Source organism: Dendronephthya gigantea, unplaced genomic scaffold, assembly GCF_004324835.1.
Source record: "Dendronephthya gigantea isolate DGI-Jeju-01 unplaced genomic scaffold, DenGig_1.0 000032F, whole genome shotgun sequence".
NCBI classification, from domain to species: Eukaryota; Metazoa; Cnidaria; class Anthozoa; order Malacalcyonacea; family Nephtheidae; genus Dendronephthya; species Dendronephthya gigantea.
Window position 1 is genome coordinate 1,822,894 of NW_021163042.1, and position 17,757 is coordinate 1,840,650.

The 17,757-nt window shown below is 36.0% G+C and overlaps 3 protein-coding genes across 5 annotated transcripts; 2 read left to right on the top strand and 1 right to left on the bottom strand.

Annotated features, from left to right (window-relative positions):
- Positions 1 to 228: 228 nt before the first annotated feature.
- LOC114524756 (protein broad-minded-like) lies at positions 229 to 13,315 on the top strand. Of its 3 annotated transcripts, XM_028545927.1 has the most exons (38): positions 229 to 405; positions 1,115 to 1,261; positions 1,899 to 1,956; positions 2,231 to 2,350; positions 2,419 to 2,493; positions 2,928 to 3,053; positions 3,206 to 3,284; positions 3,529 to 3,632; positions 3,842 to 3,903; positions 4,158 to 4,305; positions 4,629 to 4,685; positions 5,044 to 5,161; positions 5,286 to 5,420; positions 5,570 to 5,641; positions 5,771 to 5,856; positions 6,020 to 6,076; positions 6,162 to 6,301; positions 6,500 to 6,695; positions 6,934 to 6,983; positions 7,203 to 7,260; positions 7,397 to 7,477; positions 7,672 to 7,759; positions 7,919 to 8,034; positions 8,132 to 8,281; positions 8,506 to 8,594; positions 8,704 to 8,814; positions 8,983 to 9,094; positions 9,373 to 9,472; positions 9,685 to 9,727; positions 9,935 to 10,011; positions 10,104 to 10,187; positions 10,533 to 10,727; positions 11,083 to 11,237; positions 11,572 to 11,655; positions 11,914 to 11,970; positions 12,166 to 12,267; positions 12,547 to 12,633; positions 13,032 to 13,315. In XM_028545927.1, the coding sequence occupies exons 1-38, from the start codon at positions 239 to 241 to the stop codon at positions 13,143 to 13,145; spliced, it is 3,900 nt and encodes a 1,299-aa protein (XP_028401728.1). In that variant the 5' UTR covers positions 229 to 238; the 3' UTR covers positions 13,146 to 13,315. The 3 variants fall into 3 exon arrangements, with proteins under 3 accessions (XP_028401728.1, XP_028401730.1, XP_028401729.1); XM_028545928.1 differs by lacking the exons at positions 229 to 405; positions 1,115 to 1,261 and adding an exon at positions 1,486 to 1,623; XM_028545929.1 differs by lacking the exons at positions 10,104 to 10,187; positions 10,533 to 10,727; positions 11,083 to 11,237; ... (3 more) ...; positions 12,547 to 12,633; positions 13,032 to 13,315 and having other exon boundaries at positions 9,685 to 9,779; positions 9,935 to 9,999.
- Positions 13,316 to 13,347: 32 nt separating this feature from the next.
- LOC114524757 lies at positions 13,348 to 16,376 on the bottom strand. Its single transcript, XM_028545930.1, has one exon. The coding sequence runs from the start codon at positions 16,017 to 16,019 to the stop codon at positions 13,752 to 13,754; it is 2,268 nt and encodes a 755-aa protein (XP_028401731.1). The 5' UTR covers positions 16,020 to 16,376; the 3' UTR covers positions 13,348 to 13,751.
- A 501-nt stretch (positions 16,377 to 16,877) lies between these two features.
- On the top strand, positions 16,878 to 17,564 carry LOC114524758 (60S ribosomal protein L33-A-like). The gene is made up of 3 exons (XM_028545931.1): positions 16,878 to 16,980; positions 17,089 to 17,389; positions 17,502 to 17,564. Exons 1-3 carry the CDS (start codon positions 16,964 to 16,966, stop codon positions 17,523 to 17,525), a joined length of 342 nt encoding a protein of 113 aa, XP_028401732.1. The 5' UTR covers positions 16,878 to 16,963; the 3' UTR covers positions 17,526 to 17,564.
- The last annotated feature ends 193 nt before the right edge of the window (positions 17,565 to 17,757 follow it).

Here is a 17,757-nt window from a genome sequence, read left to right on the forward strand (position 1 = left end):
ATTGGCTTTCATAAAAGCTATTCGATTTGGATGATAGGTTATTGCCTATTTTAACTCGAAAACTCAGTCTTGGAAATATCCGGGTATTTGCAGGGGTATTTCATGGATTGAAGCTTAATTTCAGCTTGATTAAATAGGATGTTCCAGTCAATGATTTTTGCAGAGTCTGCGAGAACTTTTCGCGTCTTTCGCGTCGTTTACTTGGCAACGCGTGGAAAGAATAAATAAAATTTTCAATATGGCGGCTGAAAGCGGTGGGAGCAAAGAACCAACTCAAAGCGAATTTACTGCTTGTTTGAAACAATTCATTTCACGTTTAGAGCCAGAACTTAAAGCAGCAGGATCATTAGCTGCTGCAGAAGATTATCTAACACATTTAGAAGCGAGAGACGAAATTTTTCATCGGTATACTATCATACTATATTAAATATTTCAAATGTATAATTTGATGTAAAGTTGTAAAACGTCTATTTCAGCATTTTCATGTAAAAGCATTACGATAGGAAGGGCTTCCTGCTAAAATTGAATTCCTAAAATATTCATTAAATGCTCGTTAAAATTGACTGGTCAATTTTTTAATGTATTATTAAAATTGCATGTTTTGCCTAGTAACGTTTCGTATCTACCAATGTATTATGTACCAGACTGCTATCTTTGTTGTGTGCGCTGATAGTATAGATATTCCGTGCGTGATTTTGTGGTGGGCAAACGTGAAGCATGCAGATGCTGATGTAAAAGCAGTATGGTGTTTTTCAGAACTATTGTTGGGTATAAACATGCTAACTTTGTGAACTATTCACAATCCCATGCACAGTGACAGGCAAAAGCGTGACCAATTGCAAAAAAATGCTCTGCCCCCCCCCACAAAAATGCTGAAAGAGTACCCCCTGTAAGTCCATAAATCATTGAAATTTTTTCCATAAGACGTGCATTTTTTTCCGGAAAAATAAACCTTGGCGCGTATTTAGGGAAGATAGCAGTCTGGTTTATGTACTGGGTGTTAAACCAGACATTCAGGTTCTTTTGATGCATGGAGTTTTAAAATTGCAAAATATTATATATCAAAGTTTGTTTTAACTTTGGTGCATAAAATTTATATATCATTCATTTTTAGTTATGAGTTTGTTCGTCAACTACGGAGTCTCATCAATACAGCATTACTACCTGTTGTGGCAAATGAGATGGAGAAACGGGCAGTGGGTGGAGTTGATTGCACTAATTACATCCCTTTAATTATTGAAGAATTATTAGTTTCTCAAGAGTGAGTTTATACAGTTTCCTATGTTTTACTGGCAGTAGATCTCTTGTAGCAGGATGCCTGTCTCTTTTCGCCACACAAACTGCTTATTTATGTGACATTGCAAGCTATTTTATGTGTGTTTAGAATAGGTGAATTTGAGGGATATTTTGCCAAGTTCAAGCAGGAGAGACTTCTCGATAATTCCATGGGAACAATTATATACAACTGAAACTAAGTTGAGAAAATAATCTTGCAACACTGGAGATTATATAGTGCAAGTGCAAATTATAATTCGCAACACATAGATGGTACCCATTCATCAGTGAATACTAATATCTGCAGTCCTTCACCACAGCAGTCACTAAGTATTTACGGCTAGAGAGGTGAATATTATTCCTGGAAGCCGCAACTAAACTTGTGAGATTTGTGGGTAAAGAGAGAAGTGGGAAAATGTTTGGAGTACGTTTTACGTTTTCACAGTCATTTTCTCAGTACCATATATAATATATCATTTATATATATAGATCCTCTGCTCAGGGGATTCCTCGAAATATTTCCCTCAGTAATGATATAAATATAATCACTTCGGAAAATACTTCGCTGAATCCCTCTTACACCTTGTGATTGACAGTTTCAAATCATTTCATCTTCTTTCTAGATACTCCACATTGTCTCAGTCAGTTTTAGAAAGTGTTAAGGCTACTGTTAATGAAATGGTAGGACATAATTTAAGATTATACCTGTAGTGTACATGCCTTGATGTTAATTAAATTTAAAAGGTCTCGCCTAAGAATAAGGCGGAAGCCTTTCGTGGTTGAAATTATTTGACAATTTCACTACAATAGAAAGATCCCCTGATATTCAAATTCCTGTATATTTTGTTTATTATTCTTTACAAAAATGATCGAAAAACAGGTGCATAATAGTTTCGTTAAATGACAGTGAAATTTGTTGGTTATATTACAAAACATGCCCTTATTTCGTTAAAAGACTCAAAGTTTTGATGAATCATCAAAGCATCAAATGTGGACAGATGAATACAATGAATATTGCGGAAAATATCTGTCAGATACCATTGAAGAAGAATCGTCACTATCATCATCTGGCAAGGTATGATTGCATGTGTACTTTACCATTGAGTAGCCATGTTTTCATTATATTATTATGTTACTTCATAGATGAGTTATATGTTTATGCCACATGAAAAGTTGCGAACTATCTCTCAAAAATTGGATATGTCACAATCAGTCGAGGTATGTAACCGTGTTCATGCAGGCATCCTTCTTTTGCCTTATATATTAGAATCCTGCTATTGTATTGGTACCTTGTAGCCTTTATTCATCCTTAAAATCTATATGTCTTACCTTAACCAAGGTGCCCTATAGCAGCTAGCCATATCCTACTTTTATCGTTATGCACCCTACTTTATCCCCAGTGCATGGTACCGAAACCTTCTAGCCTGCTCTAAATATTAGCCTCTGTTCATGCAAGTGTCTCCGTGCATCCTGCCTTCACTGAATGTATGCGGTATCTGAGGCATGATAATCGTGTCTCACTAAGACATAAACTTCGGCGACAAAACTGACTGTAGAATCGTACCAACAATCCAATAATACCTATGGTTACATGGATTCAAGTATTGATGCTGTACATCAAGCGCTTTTAACGTGCTGCTTTTATTCTATAGACACGATATCAGGTGCTTATGATGTTGTCTCAAATTCCTCAGTCAGATGTTGTTACCAGTGAACACTGGAGTTCCTTAAAGAAATGTCTTGGTCTTGCTCTTGGTGATGAGAATGACAGAATCTCGGTAAGCAATGATACTCCTCATATATGTTGTCTTTCATATTGTGAGTGTAGATCTTCCTCAAAAGTTGACGCTTTTACATCACTACTCACATTAGTGAAATCTGCATTGAAAACTGATATTTTTCTCAAAGTATTTTAAAATCTTTTATTCAGGATATCAGCCTCAAACTCCTCTCAAAGATGCATATAATTAACAATGCACATGCGACATGTGAGGTGTTTACTTGTCTTAGTAAGTATATCAACAGAGAAAACTCTTTTTAATCGGACGTCGAAACTTTTCTTACTTATTGAAAATCGTATACATGTATAACCGATTATATACTGTGAAATAAACGATAAAAGTCGAATTATTATTTATATAAACTAAACAGTCTCTGGTGGTGAAATTTTAGATATACTGTAGAAATGGCAAAAAGTGGGCTTTTTAATTTCGTATCCTGTTTGATATGACAAAATTTGCGTTTTTATTGCAGCTAACCATCTAACGAGCATTTTTCAAGACAGTAATCATGCACAAGGACAGCTTGACGACGGATTAAATGTGGCGAAAAAGAGTAATGAAAAAATGGTGAAAAAAGTAGGTTTATAATATTTGTCGAAAGAAAACTCTGCGTTCATTAAGGTTAAATGTCGGAGAAATAAGGCTAAGATTAAGTTGTACAAATTAAGATTTACAAATAGTACAATTGATTTTTGATATTATACTAACTTGTATATTGATGTTAATGAATAAATATCCTCTGAATAATACCTGTTCTTCAATAAGATGAAATCTATTCTTTATAGTTTCGATTACTCTGTGAATTTCTTCACGAAATTCCATCATACTGGGTCAGGTATCCGGAAAGGTAATTAAACTAACTTTCTTTGATTGCATGCAAGTACTGTATGATTTGTCGTACCGGAGCAATTGTATTTTTTAAGTTGGGAATGGTATTTACAAACGTTTTCAGAACCTTTAAGTCATAGAGTCTTTTAAATGAGGTTTTCCACCACTAGGTTTTCGCTTACTTTTCTTTTTAATTATGATTGGTCAAGAGAAGCTACTGTTATAAAACAATCACCTTTATGATAAACACGTGCATTACTCTTTTCTACCTAGATTTGTGGGAGATATTCTTGAAAGCTCGATATCTCTTTTGAGCTTAGGTAACAACCATTTTGGCCTTTCTTCGTTCAATGCTATTATATCTCCACTGCATTATTTGGCTCTCTTGGATCCGAAGGCTTCCTGGTTTAAAAAATGGATGGTAAGGATAGCTTATTAAGGATGACATGTGACGTAATCAGACACTCGCTTACTTAGATATCGAAATAAAGCGTGTGTGTTTGTTGTCCTCATCATCGTATTTTTTACTCGGCAAAGTCTCGTGGCCACAAAGCATACTTTATCTCTATCTGTAAATGATGTGATTCTAAGGGCCACAACGCTAATTACTATGCGGTATTACTATAAGAAAATACTAAAAAAAATTATTTACTGATGGTAATAACTGTACGTACATGTACATACCAAAACTTCATCCTCTCAATGAGTTTTCAAATCGTCTTTTAATCTTTGTGATTATTGTAGCATGGATACTACAGCCGAAAACCTGTCGTGGAACAACTCAAGCGCCATCCCAACCTGGTGCGTAAACTTTTTCAGTTAGGTACAAATTATTGCATGAAACCCTATAGGTATGTGGTCCTGTGTCAGAGCAAGAAAAGAATTCAACCAAAATTCTAGTATTCCTATAAGATCCTTGCGGAGGTGTTAGGTTATTGTTTAGAATGTCTCTTCTAAGCTATTCTAGGCCTGCATGTATTCAAAACATTGGCATTACATATGTGCAACGGCAATGAGTGTCCATATCAGTAGCTACGTTATATTACATTACATAGTTGGTCTCACGAGCGCTCGTGGGGTATGCAAAGTTTAAGAAAATGAACTCAAATACCACATTTCGTTCAGTTGTTGTAAATTAGAATGATTTTCTCTGCCTTAGCTCATCGATACGATCCAACATTGTCTGGAGTTTGCATCAATCAGCAAGAGTCTCTTGCCATTCGATGTGCTAGAAGATGATGATGAATATGTAGAAATGCCATTCGAAACAGAATCAAGTATAAACCCTGACGTTTGTGATTAAAAGACACGTACTAATGAACCATCGTGTTAATAATGTGAATGAACAATGGTGTATCTTTGCTTTGATTTATAACACAAATATTTTGTTTTTCATTTTAGAGAAAAAAGATAGTAATTATAGTTACCAGCAACTTGATTACATCTACTTTGTGCACTCGTTGTGTTTGCTTGGTCGTTTACTTCTTTATAAAGATTCACGTGAATTATTTCCAGTTTCTCTACCTAATACTGACGGTTGGTCATTGTACACCTTTTCTATTTATTAGTACTTTCATTATTTTTTTTTAGTTTATCGCGGCAACGAGTTGTTTACACTGTACAGTCCATTATTCATTGTATATAAATGCAAAAAGTTTGATTATTCTTCTCAATTTCATTGTCAGATGATGTATCCACTACCGATCTTGTGGTTGCGTTTATTGAAATAATGTCCGCTAATTATCCAAATTTTACTGGTACTGTATGTGCAGTCTGATTCTGTTGCTATATACACTAAAGCAAACTACAGCAAACGGCGAAAACAAACAAACAACATTAAGCATTGTGCTACAAAATGTTTTATAATGTTGTATATTGACGTTTAGATTCTTATCATCCCGGAGAACTTGTTGTTGGTGTTTTAAAAGAGATTGCATCAGACAGTGTCGCTAGTCAAGAGTTGCTTTGTAAGGTAATCAGTTAACACGCAGTAAGTTGATATCCAGGGAGATTTTTCTATACGTGCATGTGGGTTCTTTTGTCTTCGTTCGTCTCTTCGTTAAAGGAATGTACAAGATATTACAACACCTGAAATATTCGTTAATGATGTTTGCTGTATTGTATATTTAATTTAGGACAGTGTCGCAAATGCATTATTGTTACCTCTTCAAACATATTTGGAAGGAATTGCTGTAAGGATTATGCATGTGCATGGAAATTTGTTCAGCTACTACTTAACGAAGTATATATTATATAATGGATCATTTTGTTTATTAGGAGGTGGATGAAGAGTCTTCAGACTTGGATAAGAATACCCTTCTTTATGTTGCTGACGTTCTTGCGTGTTTGGCCGCGTCCGATTGCGGAAGACGTCTTCTTTTGTATGGTGAAAAGCATGATAGATGGCAACGAAATAGGTATTGACACTAGAATGTTACACAAATAATATCTTAGACAATAAGAGTTTAGGTTGAAAGCTTGGGATTTTTTATCCCTTGTGTGAAATTCGCTCCAGGGACGTGGTTGCCCCATGCACATGCATGTTCCATCTCCAACGACCTCCGCCTTCTCTGCGCTGCCTGTGTAGCACTAAAGGAGTAACATTATTTTTGTAGATTGGCACCAGCTCATGTTATTATTGAGTTTACAAAAAAGGCTCTTAATGGCCAGTTGCCTGGAAAAGTGACGTTACCTCATATGTCTGTTAGTGCGTTTGTGTTCGTGTGTAGACAGTTGTACAATGGTTGTGAAGGATTACTTGTCACCAGTCATTATGGTTTACATCAATGTATAGCAGACGCTTGGAGATCGGTACGTTCATGAACACAAAATGAAGTATTGCGTGAATGTCCAAAAGTTCATGAAAAACGTGCTGTATTCAGTATCATTAGTTAATAAGAATCATGCAAATTAATGCGCATATAGTGAATGTAAACTGATATGTTTTAAATCCATTGTCAGAAATGGATCCACATCATTACTTATTATTGTACGTATTATCTTTGTGTGGACGTGCTGGTGAAGTAGCTTAATAATGTTTATTTTTCAGTCGTGCACTGGTGAATATTCAGTTGAAGATGATATCCGTGATGAAAGTCGGTAAGTATAGGTTATTATTCCAATGCATGCAGTGACTAATATATTTATTTATTTACATGCTTTGTCAATTCTAACTGGTGATCCCTACAGAGTTTATTGCTCCATTAATAGGGTACCTGAAACTACATTATACACATGCAAACAACATTAAAACTAATTTATTTATGTTTAAAAAGTTATAATGGTACTCGTTATGACAATTACCTTTCTTTTCTCTAGGTCTATCCTACCGACGTGCCTCATAGACAATCTTCTCAATTTTGCTGGAACCCCTAAAGTACGTAATATGTACCACCGAACGCTCACTTTCCGATTTGATAGTTGACCGATTTTGATTGTATAAAATGCATGATTTTTTTAACAAATCTGTGGCCATCAATTTCTGTCAAAGGTACAATTGATTTTCATGTTAGGGTGTGTTGCTTTTACAACAATCTGGTGCAATGATTGAATGCGTTTCATATATGTACGAAAGATACAAAAAGAAATTGCAGGTAGACTAGTAAATATGCATTATACTTTTTACGTTTTAAATAATTTCTTTTTGTTTTTGATTTGTTTTAACTTCGATGTCGATATGATTTCGGGCAAAAGAGTAGCCTAACTTTTGTATTCTACCAGGAATATAGGCTGCCATTCCATGTGAATTTAGTTATCTAAAAATATCAAACATTGCAAAATATTTTAGGTCAGCAAATGTGAAAAGTTTGGTTACGGTGTGATGGTCACGCAGATCGCTGCAACTTGTCCAGGCATTGTAGCTTTAGAGACATCAGGTAAACAACGTAGTCTTTTTGTTTTCATCAACAGTTTTTTCGATGATGCATTTAACAAAGAATATATGCGTCAAAGAATATATCCGTAGGCCGTAGCTTCTTTGATGCCTCAGTATCGGAATTAGAACTATAGATCGATGTCATCATCGCTATTTTTAGGGTTTGTAACCAGTCTTCTGCATGATCTGTGGTTTTGTTTGGAGGGAGGAGAAGACGACAATAAAATAATATCACCCAGAATCAAAGAGAATGCCATAGAGAAGACACTACACAAGGTTCATTTATTTGTCTCAGTAAAACTCTTTTGTTATGAAATAATAATGTTGCCGACGGTTTCCAAATGACGTCATGAACGGTTTACCCGTTTTATAGGTCATGTTGAACTTGTTAAACATCCTGTCGTCATTCCCTGCTGTTTTTGAACTGATTGTGCATCAACCTTTGTCAAGCACATCACCGGAACTGCGTGATGACAATGTATCCACAAGCATCAATAAATATCCATATCCAACCACCATTGTGGTAAGTTTACTGCGATAGTGTTTGGCGGCGTTTACAATAACCGGATGTTCGTTTTTGGTGTCGTTATCCCCTATATTTATTCAGAGTGCAACACTTAACCCTGTTATATCCACAATTATATGAATATAGGGTCATCTCTTATTAAAGTCGTAAATTCTTGTTTGGGTTGTTATTTATATCCATCTTTACAATTTTATTATTTTGCTGTTGTTTTTTTATTACAGGAGATAATTGAACGCTTAGCATTGATAGATTCGGAAGATAAGGTCAGGCTGTTGCTGAATTTTGAAGAAGCGCACTTATATGGGTTAAGGTAAGTTGATTCGTATGTAATTCGCTGTACAAGTACTAATATTCTTAGCTGCCCTTGCTATTATACATGTCGTTTTTGTAAAGAAGTTCTAAACTCCACTACGTTTCAGATTACTGAATGTAATGTGTTCCTCGTTGGATACGTTTTTGCTTCTACAAACTCAGTATAATATTCAAGAAGTCCTACTGCAACTTCAAGTCAAGAGCTTGTTACCTAGCAGGTAGTTATATATGGTCGGGTTTTCCTGATATGTGCATGGTTATACTATTGTTCGTTGACTTGTTGGTAATCAGGTCAACTGACCTGCATGAGGAAGGTAGGGTACATGTGTATATAGTATTATGTATCCATGTTGCTTTATGAGAATTCTTCTTTCCTTTACATATAGTTCGGCGTTCGTCATAGATGCTTGTTCAATGGAGCGCAATCATATTCTTGTGAAAACATATTTTGTTGGTGGACCGACAGAAAGAAACTTGCCGCCAAGAACTTTATCTGATGTACGCGTAGGCTATATGGAATTGGCATAACTGTATATAAGGCTTTCGATTGGATTGTATAATCTTGTCTCTCGACAGCCGTGTCCACTCATATTCTCTTTAATTCTTTTGTATCCTTGTATGCTTTGACTTTCAATTTCCAAACAAATTTCTGAAATGTATAAAACACATGGAGAAACATATCGCAACAATTATAAGCAATAAAAAAATTTCATGCGCTATAATAAATTTTATCCCTATGAGATGCAGGTCTACAACAAGACATATCATCTGTTTAGGATTCTAACGAAGTGAGCTGTGTACCAATGTTTTCAACATACCCTCCTCCATTAAAACCCTACATCTTTACAGACTCACTTACGAAGCTCTGCATTCAAGGTAAGTACATGTGCACGCTTGCATGCAGTTACAGTAATCCGTATACTTTTAAGAACCTTACTTGAAGGCCTGGCGACACAATTGAACTGCACTTATCGCCTGCAGACTTAGTTGACTTGGAACTTGGATGCATGAATCCACCAATCCAATCCACTGTGGTTTTATCTATATCTTAAAAATATAACAGCTAGCGTATGTACTATATTTTCTAGACGATGATCTCAGTCGACATCTTCGCAGTGAAACTCCTCGCAAGTAGGTATCATTGGCAAGAAAAATCGTAGCTGCAGGATGATTTTTTTATTTGGTATATTACTCTGAAACAACGATTTTGTGCGTTTTCTTTTTACCTTATCATACATTCATAATTCATTCCACAACACGTCAAATCCATCAGAGCGCGCAAATTTGACATGTTATAGGTATTTTTTATGCCCATGGTTCATGTGTTTAATATTTTAGTGAAGAATGGAGAGAGAAATGCTGTCACATGATAATTAATGTACTCACCTCAACCGAGGGACGGCTAAAAAACAAAGGTAAATCTCGTTAGATTGGAAATGTAGGTAAAGGTCAATGATTCCTCGTGGCATTATCCTGTACAAATATAGCTCCAACTAATATATTTTAGTGCTTGGTAATTTATTGGAACAGCTGGTCGATGTTCAGTCCAGTAATCCAGAAGAAGCCATATTTCCACTCATCGATTTTTCAGGTATATTTTATCTACTGACTTATATAGTACGTAGAAGTTGAATGCTGTTAGCTAAAAGCTGGCTTAATTCCTTCACTACGTATGACCGATGTATAAATGAACTTTTGTATATAGTGATAGGATCATGTTCAATCAATAGTAAGATTTCGAACAAGAGGTTCTCAAAATAAAGCTTTCCCCAATTAACGGGAAGTGCTGCTGTTGTGGAGTGAAAATTGTGGGATCGTGATTTTTCATCACTAAGCTAGTGCAGGTTCATTGTAAAAAGTATACAGACGTGAGTTAGGGTTTATTTTTCGAGTTGTTATAGTTCTCCGGCAATGTGATCACCATGTTTTTGTATAGGAAGTGAAACGATCCTGATGGGGGTAGATTTGTCTGAACTGCAACATCTTGGTGTCAAGCTTGCCATTCGTTATGGAAGTCACTTAAAGTTGATTCAATCAAATGCGGAAATCAGCAATAACCTGGTTCTTCTTTTAAAAAAAGCTAAATGCTTTCTCCAAGGACAGCAACACAAGTCGTTTGAATCTTCCATTAGTATCCTTTTTATGTTAATGCTTTGTTTTCTTTTTTGAAAAATTATTTACCAACTCTCAACTAATTTATTTTTTTACCGTCAATATATTGAACAAATCATCATCACGATAAAGTAAATTTTAGTAAATGAAACGGTTTTGTTTTCTCATTTTGCTTGAAGCCAGCACAACCATTTGACTGATACGTTTGCCACACCAAAACCTTAAATTGCTAGTTCTTTATCAAATAGTTCTGCACTATACTTTCAGAAAAATATGTATTCGTATTGCGTCTGATGCAATGTCGTACTCTAGTTAAAATATTATGAGAACATCTTTGATTTGTTTCGTGTTTCTTTTCCTTAATGGCTTGTAAGACTTTCTAAACGATTATTATCCTGGTTTTGATTGGTTCGCTTCAACCATTTTCTTGATCATGTCTGGCGACGAAGAGAAATCTTGGAATTTCCTCTACAAATTTTCTTGTCTAGTTTCTTCAGTTTACCTTTGGACTCCAAGACTTCATGCCTCTGTATGTATAACACGCTGTATCAATAATTCTGTGGGTAAAAGGTGCAGAATTGTCGGCGAAATAGTGTCATTCAGTATATCGTTTGTGAAACCATGCGGTCTAGACGTATTTCTCTTTATGTATATTGAGTTTTGGTCCTTCTCCTTGTTTTTAAATAACCTTGAAATTAGTATATGATATATAGAGCTCCAGTATAGTCCTGCATGGTATGCGAGTTATTTTTCTTAAATTTAAATGTCCATTCTGTTACAGGAGGTGTTCAATAGAAACCCTTTAGCCTGAATGAAAACTTTAAATCCAATCCAAACATTGCATTGCATAATATCCTTTTCAGGTACATCTTCCAACGCCATTAATGGTTAGTGGTATTCCTCCAATATATTCTTCAGTTTGCCATAACATTGAGCTGGTGCTGCAGGTGAGGAAATGACTTGAATTGCGCATTTCAGTCTGTATTAATGCATAACCTGTAATAAAATATTTCTGGAAGCTGATCGATCATCAAAGTTAGTGTAAAACGTGTAAAAGTGAAGTTCAGGTTGAATTTGACGTTTCGATAACCAGCATAACCTGAGTCAATGAATCTTTGTCTCCATGATTTTCTCCTGTTCATAACGCTAGATTGACTGTCATTTGTTTTATTTTATGGTATAAATGATATAGTTATCTCCTATAGGCGGAGGTTCCACTGGTATTTTCAGCATTTAGAATTTCCGGTTACACTCCTTCTCAGGTATGCCATATGGAAATGCAGGTTATGTAATAAGCCTGTACATAGAAATATGAAGTGTGCATGCAGAAAGGATTGAAAAGAACATCCCATGCACAATCGCTGGTTAGGCCCTTTAACTATGGTCCCATGGTCGGATGTTTTGGTTGGCAGCTTTTATTTCATCATTATTACATATACCTATGTATGTTTGTGCAGATCTGCCAACACTGGTTATCACAATGTTTTTGGAATTATTTGGATTGGGAAGATATTTGTTCGTACGTCATCATTTGTTTGGCAATGGGAATCGATTACCAAGTATGTTATATGATTACCAATTATGTTGTTAAGATCATGTCACACGATCCAGTCATTCTTGTGGATGTTTTATAGTCTATTTACTTGCAATGTATATGGGCAGCAAGTCAACTAAAATGTATAATCAATAACAAACTACATTCCATACGTCAGAAGTGAATTGGATCCAGATTGGATCCGACAAAATTGAATCGTGTGAACAAACCATTAGATAGTGGATTTTCGTATGTAACGTTTTAAATGTTATACATCCTACATTGCACATATATCTGTCTTTAGGTTTACTTGTGTGTTGCCATTTTTCATCATTTGCAAAGAGATATTCTTCTCGAAACACAACGTCAGAGTTTGGCTCTGTTTCTAAAGGTATGTACGTACCAATGGCCTGAGTAGACAGACGTCTTCTCACTCCCCCCTAGCTTTTACTAACCAATGGTAAACGATTTATGGAAACACTTAAAGATCAAGGAAATATAATTTTTGATCCTCCATGGCACACAGTTATAATCATTCAATAATCTAAGATCATGAGAAGGCCACTGTTCTTTATTCAAAGTTCTGCAATTACTGGAACCGCTAAAATTTAGAAATTTATAGTCGTTCGATCAGTTTATTTCTCAACTTCTGACAATTCATTCGCCAAATCACGAATTGTAATACCATGACGCGTGGAATTAAAAATTTATGGAAAAACAACATGCGGGAAAACTGCATGCATGCGGGAAAGACTGTAAAATGATTGTCATTCTGGTTGTTATTTTTAGGAAAGCCCTATCCTTAATTTTGAAATATCAGAGTATGTGGAGTTCATGATAGACCTGGAAAGACGTTATCGCTCGATAGTGCTTAAAGATTTACAGAACATCACAAAGGCTTGATATGGCAGTGGTTTAAATTCATGGATTAAATTGGATCTCGCCTATAGCCGAAGAAACAATTCTTCGTATTCAATGTTGACTATTCACACCTGAAGCAAATGGAAACCTATTTATATTTGTGCATAAAAGTAAGACTATAGAATGAATGTGTAAATATAGTGTAAAGTATAATTTGTATTGTATATATCAGTGTACATTTGAATTTACAAACTAAAATTTGGAGTTCTAATTCCTTAGACTTTGATATGATTCAGCTTCCAAACTAAACTTTTACAAGTTACTTTATATCCATTACTTATATCTTACAGTTATGGTCCTAAACAAACGAGTCGACTCGTTTAACCACAGGTTTAACTGGGCTAGCTCGGGCTATATGAATGCACGCATGCGTGCATACAAAACATGCCCCTTTTGAAAAACATTCCAAACGGTGTTATTGCATGCACTTAAAGACAACATTTTGTGCTGTAGTAGCCATAATTCTCATAAGGTAAAAATTTGTCAAGCATGTATTAGCTCACGGACTTTACGTAAAAGTTACCTTACAACGTATATTGATGACACGCGAAGTTGTATACTCGTGCCGTATATAATCTATCCCAAATGCTAAATTTTCTTTATTTGAAGTTTAGTTCTAATTTCCATTTCCATCACTGCCGCTTGCTGATGAAGAACGATATAACAGGCGATTTGGGAGAGACGTGTTATGGAAACATGATTGCCTTCGGTGTCTGCTTTCGATTGACCATAGAGGCGTTGGCACAGTCGTTGGGAACTCAATGGAGATATTTCGGCAATGGATTCAATGAAAGCGATGTCCGTCATAACTCCATGACTAACCTCCGGGCGACTCAAAAGTTGGTTTTCCATTTCATGAAACGCCGGCTCGCGTAACTTTAAAATCAGGGATAAAAAGAACTCTCGTACGAGTGTTTCATCAATCGTGTTTTCGCTGAACGCTCGGTAGCTCATGGTAAACTGCTCCAAATCATCTACGTCCATAAACTGATACACAATCGAAGCGAATGCTCTAAAATCTTCAAAAGATGTCCATTGAACAATCTGTATTAACCGACGCAGCAATAAGAAGTATCGAAAAGTAGCGGGATCAAGGTTACCACACAAGCATTCTGCAAACATTTGAACAAATGGCTGAAGCGGCACACTGCTTTGAATTGTCTCCACCACGTCCCTGGCGACAACAACAGCAACGCGTTTTGATTGATAACGGTTATTCAGGAAATCGTACCATGTCTGTAACACGGGCAAGAGTACTTCATCTCCGTTACCATCATCTAGGACGACACTCGCATAAAACTGCTCAATAAGAGAAAGTAAAAAGTCTGTTTTCAAAACTCTTGGGGTTCGTTTAAGGTTGCTGCCTTCGCGTAGTGCTAAATCATTCCAAATTTTAGGATAAACTTTGTTAGATTGTCCTTGTTTTGACAAATTCGAAACTGGAAAGTCAGATTTTGAGGGATGTGAAACTTGTAGCTCTGGTCTTGTGAATTTGATATGTGTACACTGTAACGGTAGGTGAAACACCTTCTCCTCATTTGTTACCCTATGTGGACATACGAGCGTTTTGGTTGCACAACTTTTACAGGGTTTGACACCAGGTAGCTCTTGGAATGTCTTGCCTTGATTGCATGAATACAGCACAACAATAGCATACTTGCTTAAGATTGATTCTTGTGGAACAAATTTATAATTCATGCTCGCGTCTTTTATAATTCCAAGCAACGCCAAATCATCGTCCATGGACTTCTCATCATCTAGCATGTTCTCAAAATGCTTTGATTGTCTTTTTACCTCGTTAATCTTATCTAAATCGTTTTTTAAAATCGAGAGGTGCTGTACATTCTGAGCAAGCTCGTTTTCAATATCATCGATCATGTTTACAAAAGCGGTTTCGCGTCTCTTACGTTCTTCATCTGTCGACATATTGTTGTTTGCTGGTTGTTTGTTAAAACTAGATTTACTTATTCTTTTTGAGCTATTGCTGTTCTGTTCAATATGGTGTTCCTCCAAAAAATCGTCGTAATTGTCAATGCATGTATTTCTGAGAAACAACAGCTGGTTTTCTAACGTTGTTCCTTCTGCGATATCCTTACGTAGTTTCTGCTCTTTCATTGAAAACAATCCTCTCTGCGGTAGAGGTAAAAATGCAGTTGGATCACGAAATTCACTCTGGACATTATCATGGCATGTCTTAAAGCGACTCAACTCGTGAACTTTACCGCTCTCCTGCACAAGCTGTTCGTTGAGATCTTGAACGGAGTTTTCAAAATCTTTTTCTCTCCTATTCATTTTCTCCCGTTGATAGCGTAGTTCGATATCAAGTTTTTGGTTCTCCTGCTCTTCAGCAACTAGATTAGTTCGCAGGTTTTGAATCTCGTCTTCTTGTTTTGCAACAGCCGATTCTAGGTCAGAGATGTTCTTTTTAAAGGCAGCAATTTCGTCATTTAATTCTTGAACAATGTTTTTCAGTTGGTCAACTTGTTCTTCAGCTATTTCAGCACGGTGGTTTCTTTCATCTAAGAGTTTATTCGAAATTTCAAAATACGGAACACGTTCAATAGAAGTGTTCTTAATAGCAACCGACGTGGTCCCTTTATTTGAGGAAGGACCAAGAGTTTCATTCTCAATATCTACTGTATATTGCCGGCTAAATACAGCGTCGTACAATTGATCCCGCATTATTTTCATAACCCTTTTATATTGCCCCAACATTGGAATAACCTCGTCAAACATCTCAAAACATTTGTATAGTTTGGAACTGGTAGGAACCTGTCTCAAATGATTTGCTTCAAGTAGAGCCAGTTCATAGTTATTCACCAGAGATCTGGAGCTTTGGTTTGATGAAAATGACATCGCGAAACTCGGATCCTCGATATATTTCAGAATTCTGTATTAAACGCCAAATTGTGAGGAAAATACAGCAAAAGAACAGCCATTGACTTCTTCACGGTCATGTTTGACCGCCATGTTTATTCGTTGTTGCTATGCACACTGCACAGTGTTACCATGGCTAACGAGGGATTTTGGTAGGTCTACAACCGCTGATGTGCCTTTGTTGTCAAGTGCAGGCTCAGATGCTTGTCTTTTCTTTTCGTTTTGCTTAGGTTTTTGGAAGGTAGTGTAAAGTTTTGTAGTATCAATCCATCTGGATTCTTCGTTTATTTTTCCCATCCTTTAATTATATGTGTTTATTCGTAAAGCTTCTTCATTAATCTTGCGATTCGCAATGCTTTGCTTTTTTAAACCCCCTAAAATAGGACGTTTTGGCCTATTTAATGTACACTGACACAATTGCTGTTTGACAAACACTTTCGAACGTTCAACATTTTAACTAGTAAATGTATATTTATACTACTGTAGTCGTATTGAAAAAATAATAACACTGACTCGTTAGGTTATGTCCTATGAAGACACAATTTGTTTGATAGTCGTCGAGCAGTTAGAATGTTAAACCGTCCAGTCTCCCAGTGAAAGTCGGGGCACTAATAGTGTAATTCCAACATTATCAATTGCTATTCCAATTCAGTGCTACTCCAATAGCAACACGCCTCATTAAAGGCTGTTTTCTTCCAATATTTGGTACTTGTGATCAAAAATTCTACCAGTGAAGTACATCAGTGAATGGATGTTTAGCCTGAGAAAGTAAAGAAACCATACCAAATGCTGCCAAGTATTTTGTAAATACTGCACTTTAAATAATTTTCTCCATGCTGGTCAAAGATAAAATTGTCAGTGATTTTCAATTAATTTGACATGGTATTCCTTTCCTATAGCTTTTGGTTGATCAATTCAAAATTATGTCTCAACCTGTGAGGTAAACTTATCTTGTTACACTTGTTTATTATGCCAAGTTTAGTAAAATGTTAACAATTGGAAACTACAAATATGATACGTCTTACATTACAAATATCACTTCATACAGGTTATACACAAAGGGTATTGTATTGGGTTATAAGCGAAGCTTGAGAAGTCAAGATCCCAACACATCCTTGCTGAAAATAGAAGGTGTGAATGATAAAAAGGATACAGACTTCTACCTTGGTAAACGGGTTGCATATGTATACAGAGCCCACAAAAAGAGAGAAGCCAAAGGAAAGAAACCAGCAAGCAAAATCCGTTGTATCTGGGGGAAAGTCACCAGACCACATGGCAACAGTGGCGTTGTAAGAGCCAAATTCAGGCACAATCTTCCACCAAAATGCTTTGGTGCAACTGTTAGAGTTGTAAGTAATAAAACATTTAAATACCAATTTCACAATGTTGTCAATAAGAAACCTGTTTTGTTTGTCATATTGTTGAAAAAGTTTTCTAATTATTCTTTTTTTCTATCTTCAGATGCTGTATCCATCAAGGGTGTAGTGTAGTCTCTGTTTCACTTGAATAAATATACAACATTGATTACAGTGTTCAAATAATGGTTTCTGTGTCTGAATAAACGCAGTCCTGCGATCTTAGTGTGACAAAATAATATCTACACTGACTTGGCACTCTGGAAAAGAGGCTGGCTGGGACAGGGCGCATAACATATAATTGCCTAAAATTAGTCACTGTAAACTCAGCTTGCTTTTCAGTCTCGTGCGTACTTTGATAA

What these genes read in the sequence shown, in the direction of transcription:
- LOC114524756 (XM_028545927.1), top strand. Translation starts at nt 239, where the DNA reads ATGGCGGCTGAAAGCGGTGGGAGCAAAGAACCAACTCAAAGCGAATTT. An exon ending in ATGAAAAAATGGTGAAAAAA is followed by an intron (nt 3,633 to 3,841) that starts GTAGGTTTATAA and finishes TATTCTTTATAG; the next exon opens with TTTCGATTACTCTGTGAATT. An exon ending in GATATCCGTGATGAAAGTCG is followed by an intron (nt 6,984 to 7,202) that starts GTAAGTATAGGT and finishes TCTTTTCTCTAG; the next exon opens with GTCTATCCTACCGACGTGCC.
- LOC114524758 (XM_028545931.1), top strand. An exon ending in TTGGTGCAACTGTTAGAGTT is followed by an intron (nt 17,390 to 17,501) that starts GTAAGTAATAAA and finishes TTCTATCTTCAG; the next exon opens with ATGCTGTATCCATCAAGGGT.
- LOC114524757 (XM_028545930.1), bottom strand. Translation starts at nt 16,019, where the DNA reads ATGTCATTTTCATCAAACCAAAGCTCCAGATCTCTGGTGAATAACTAT.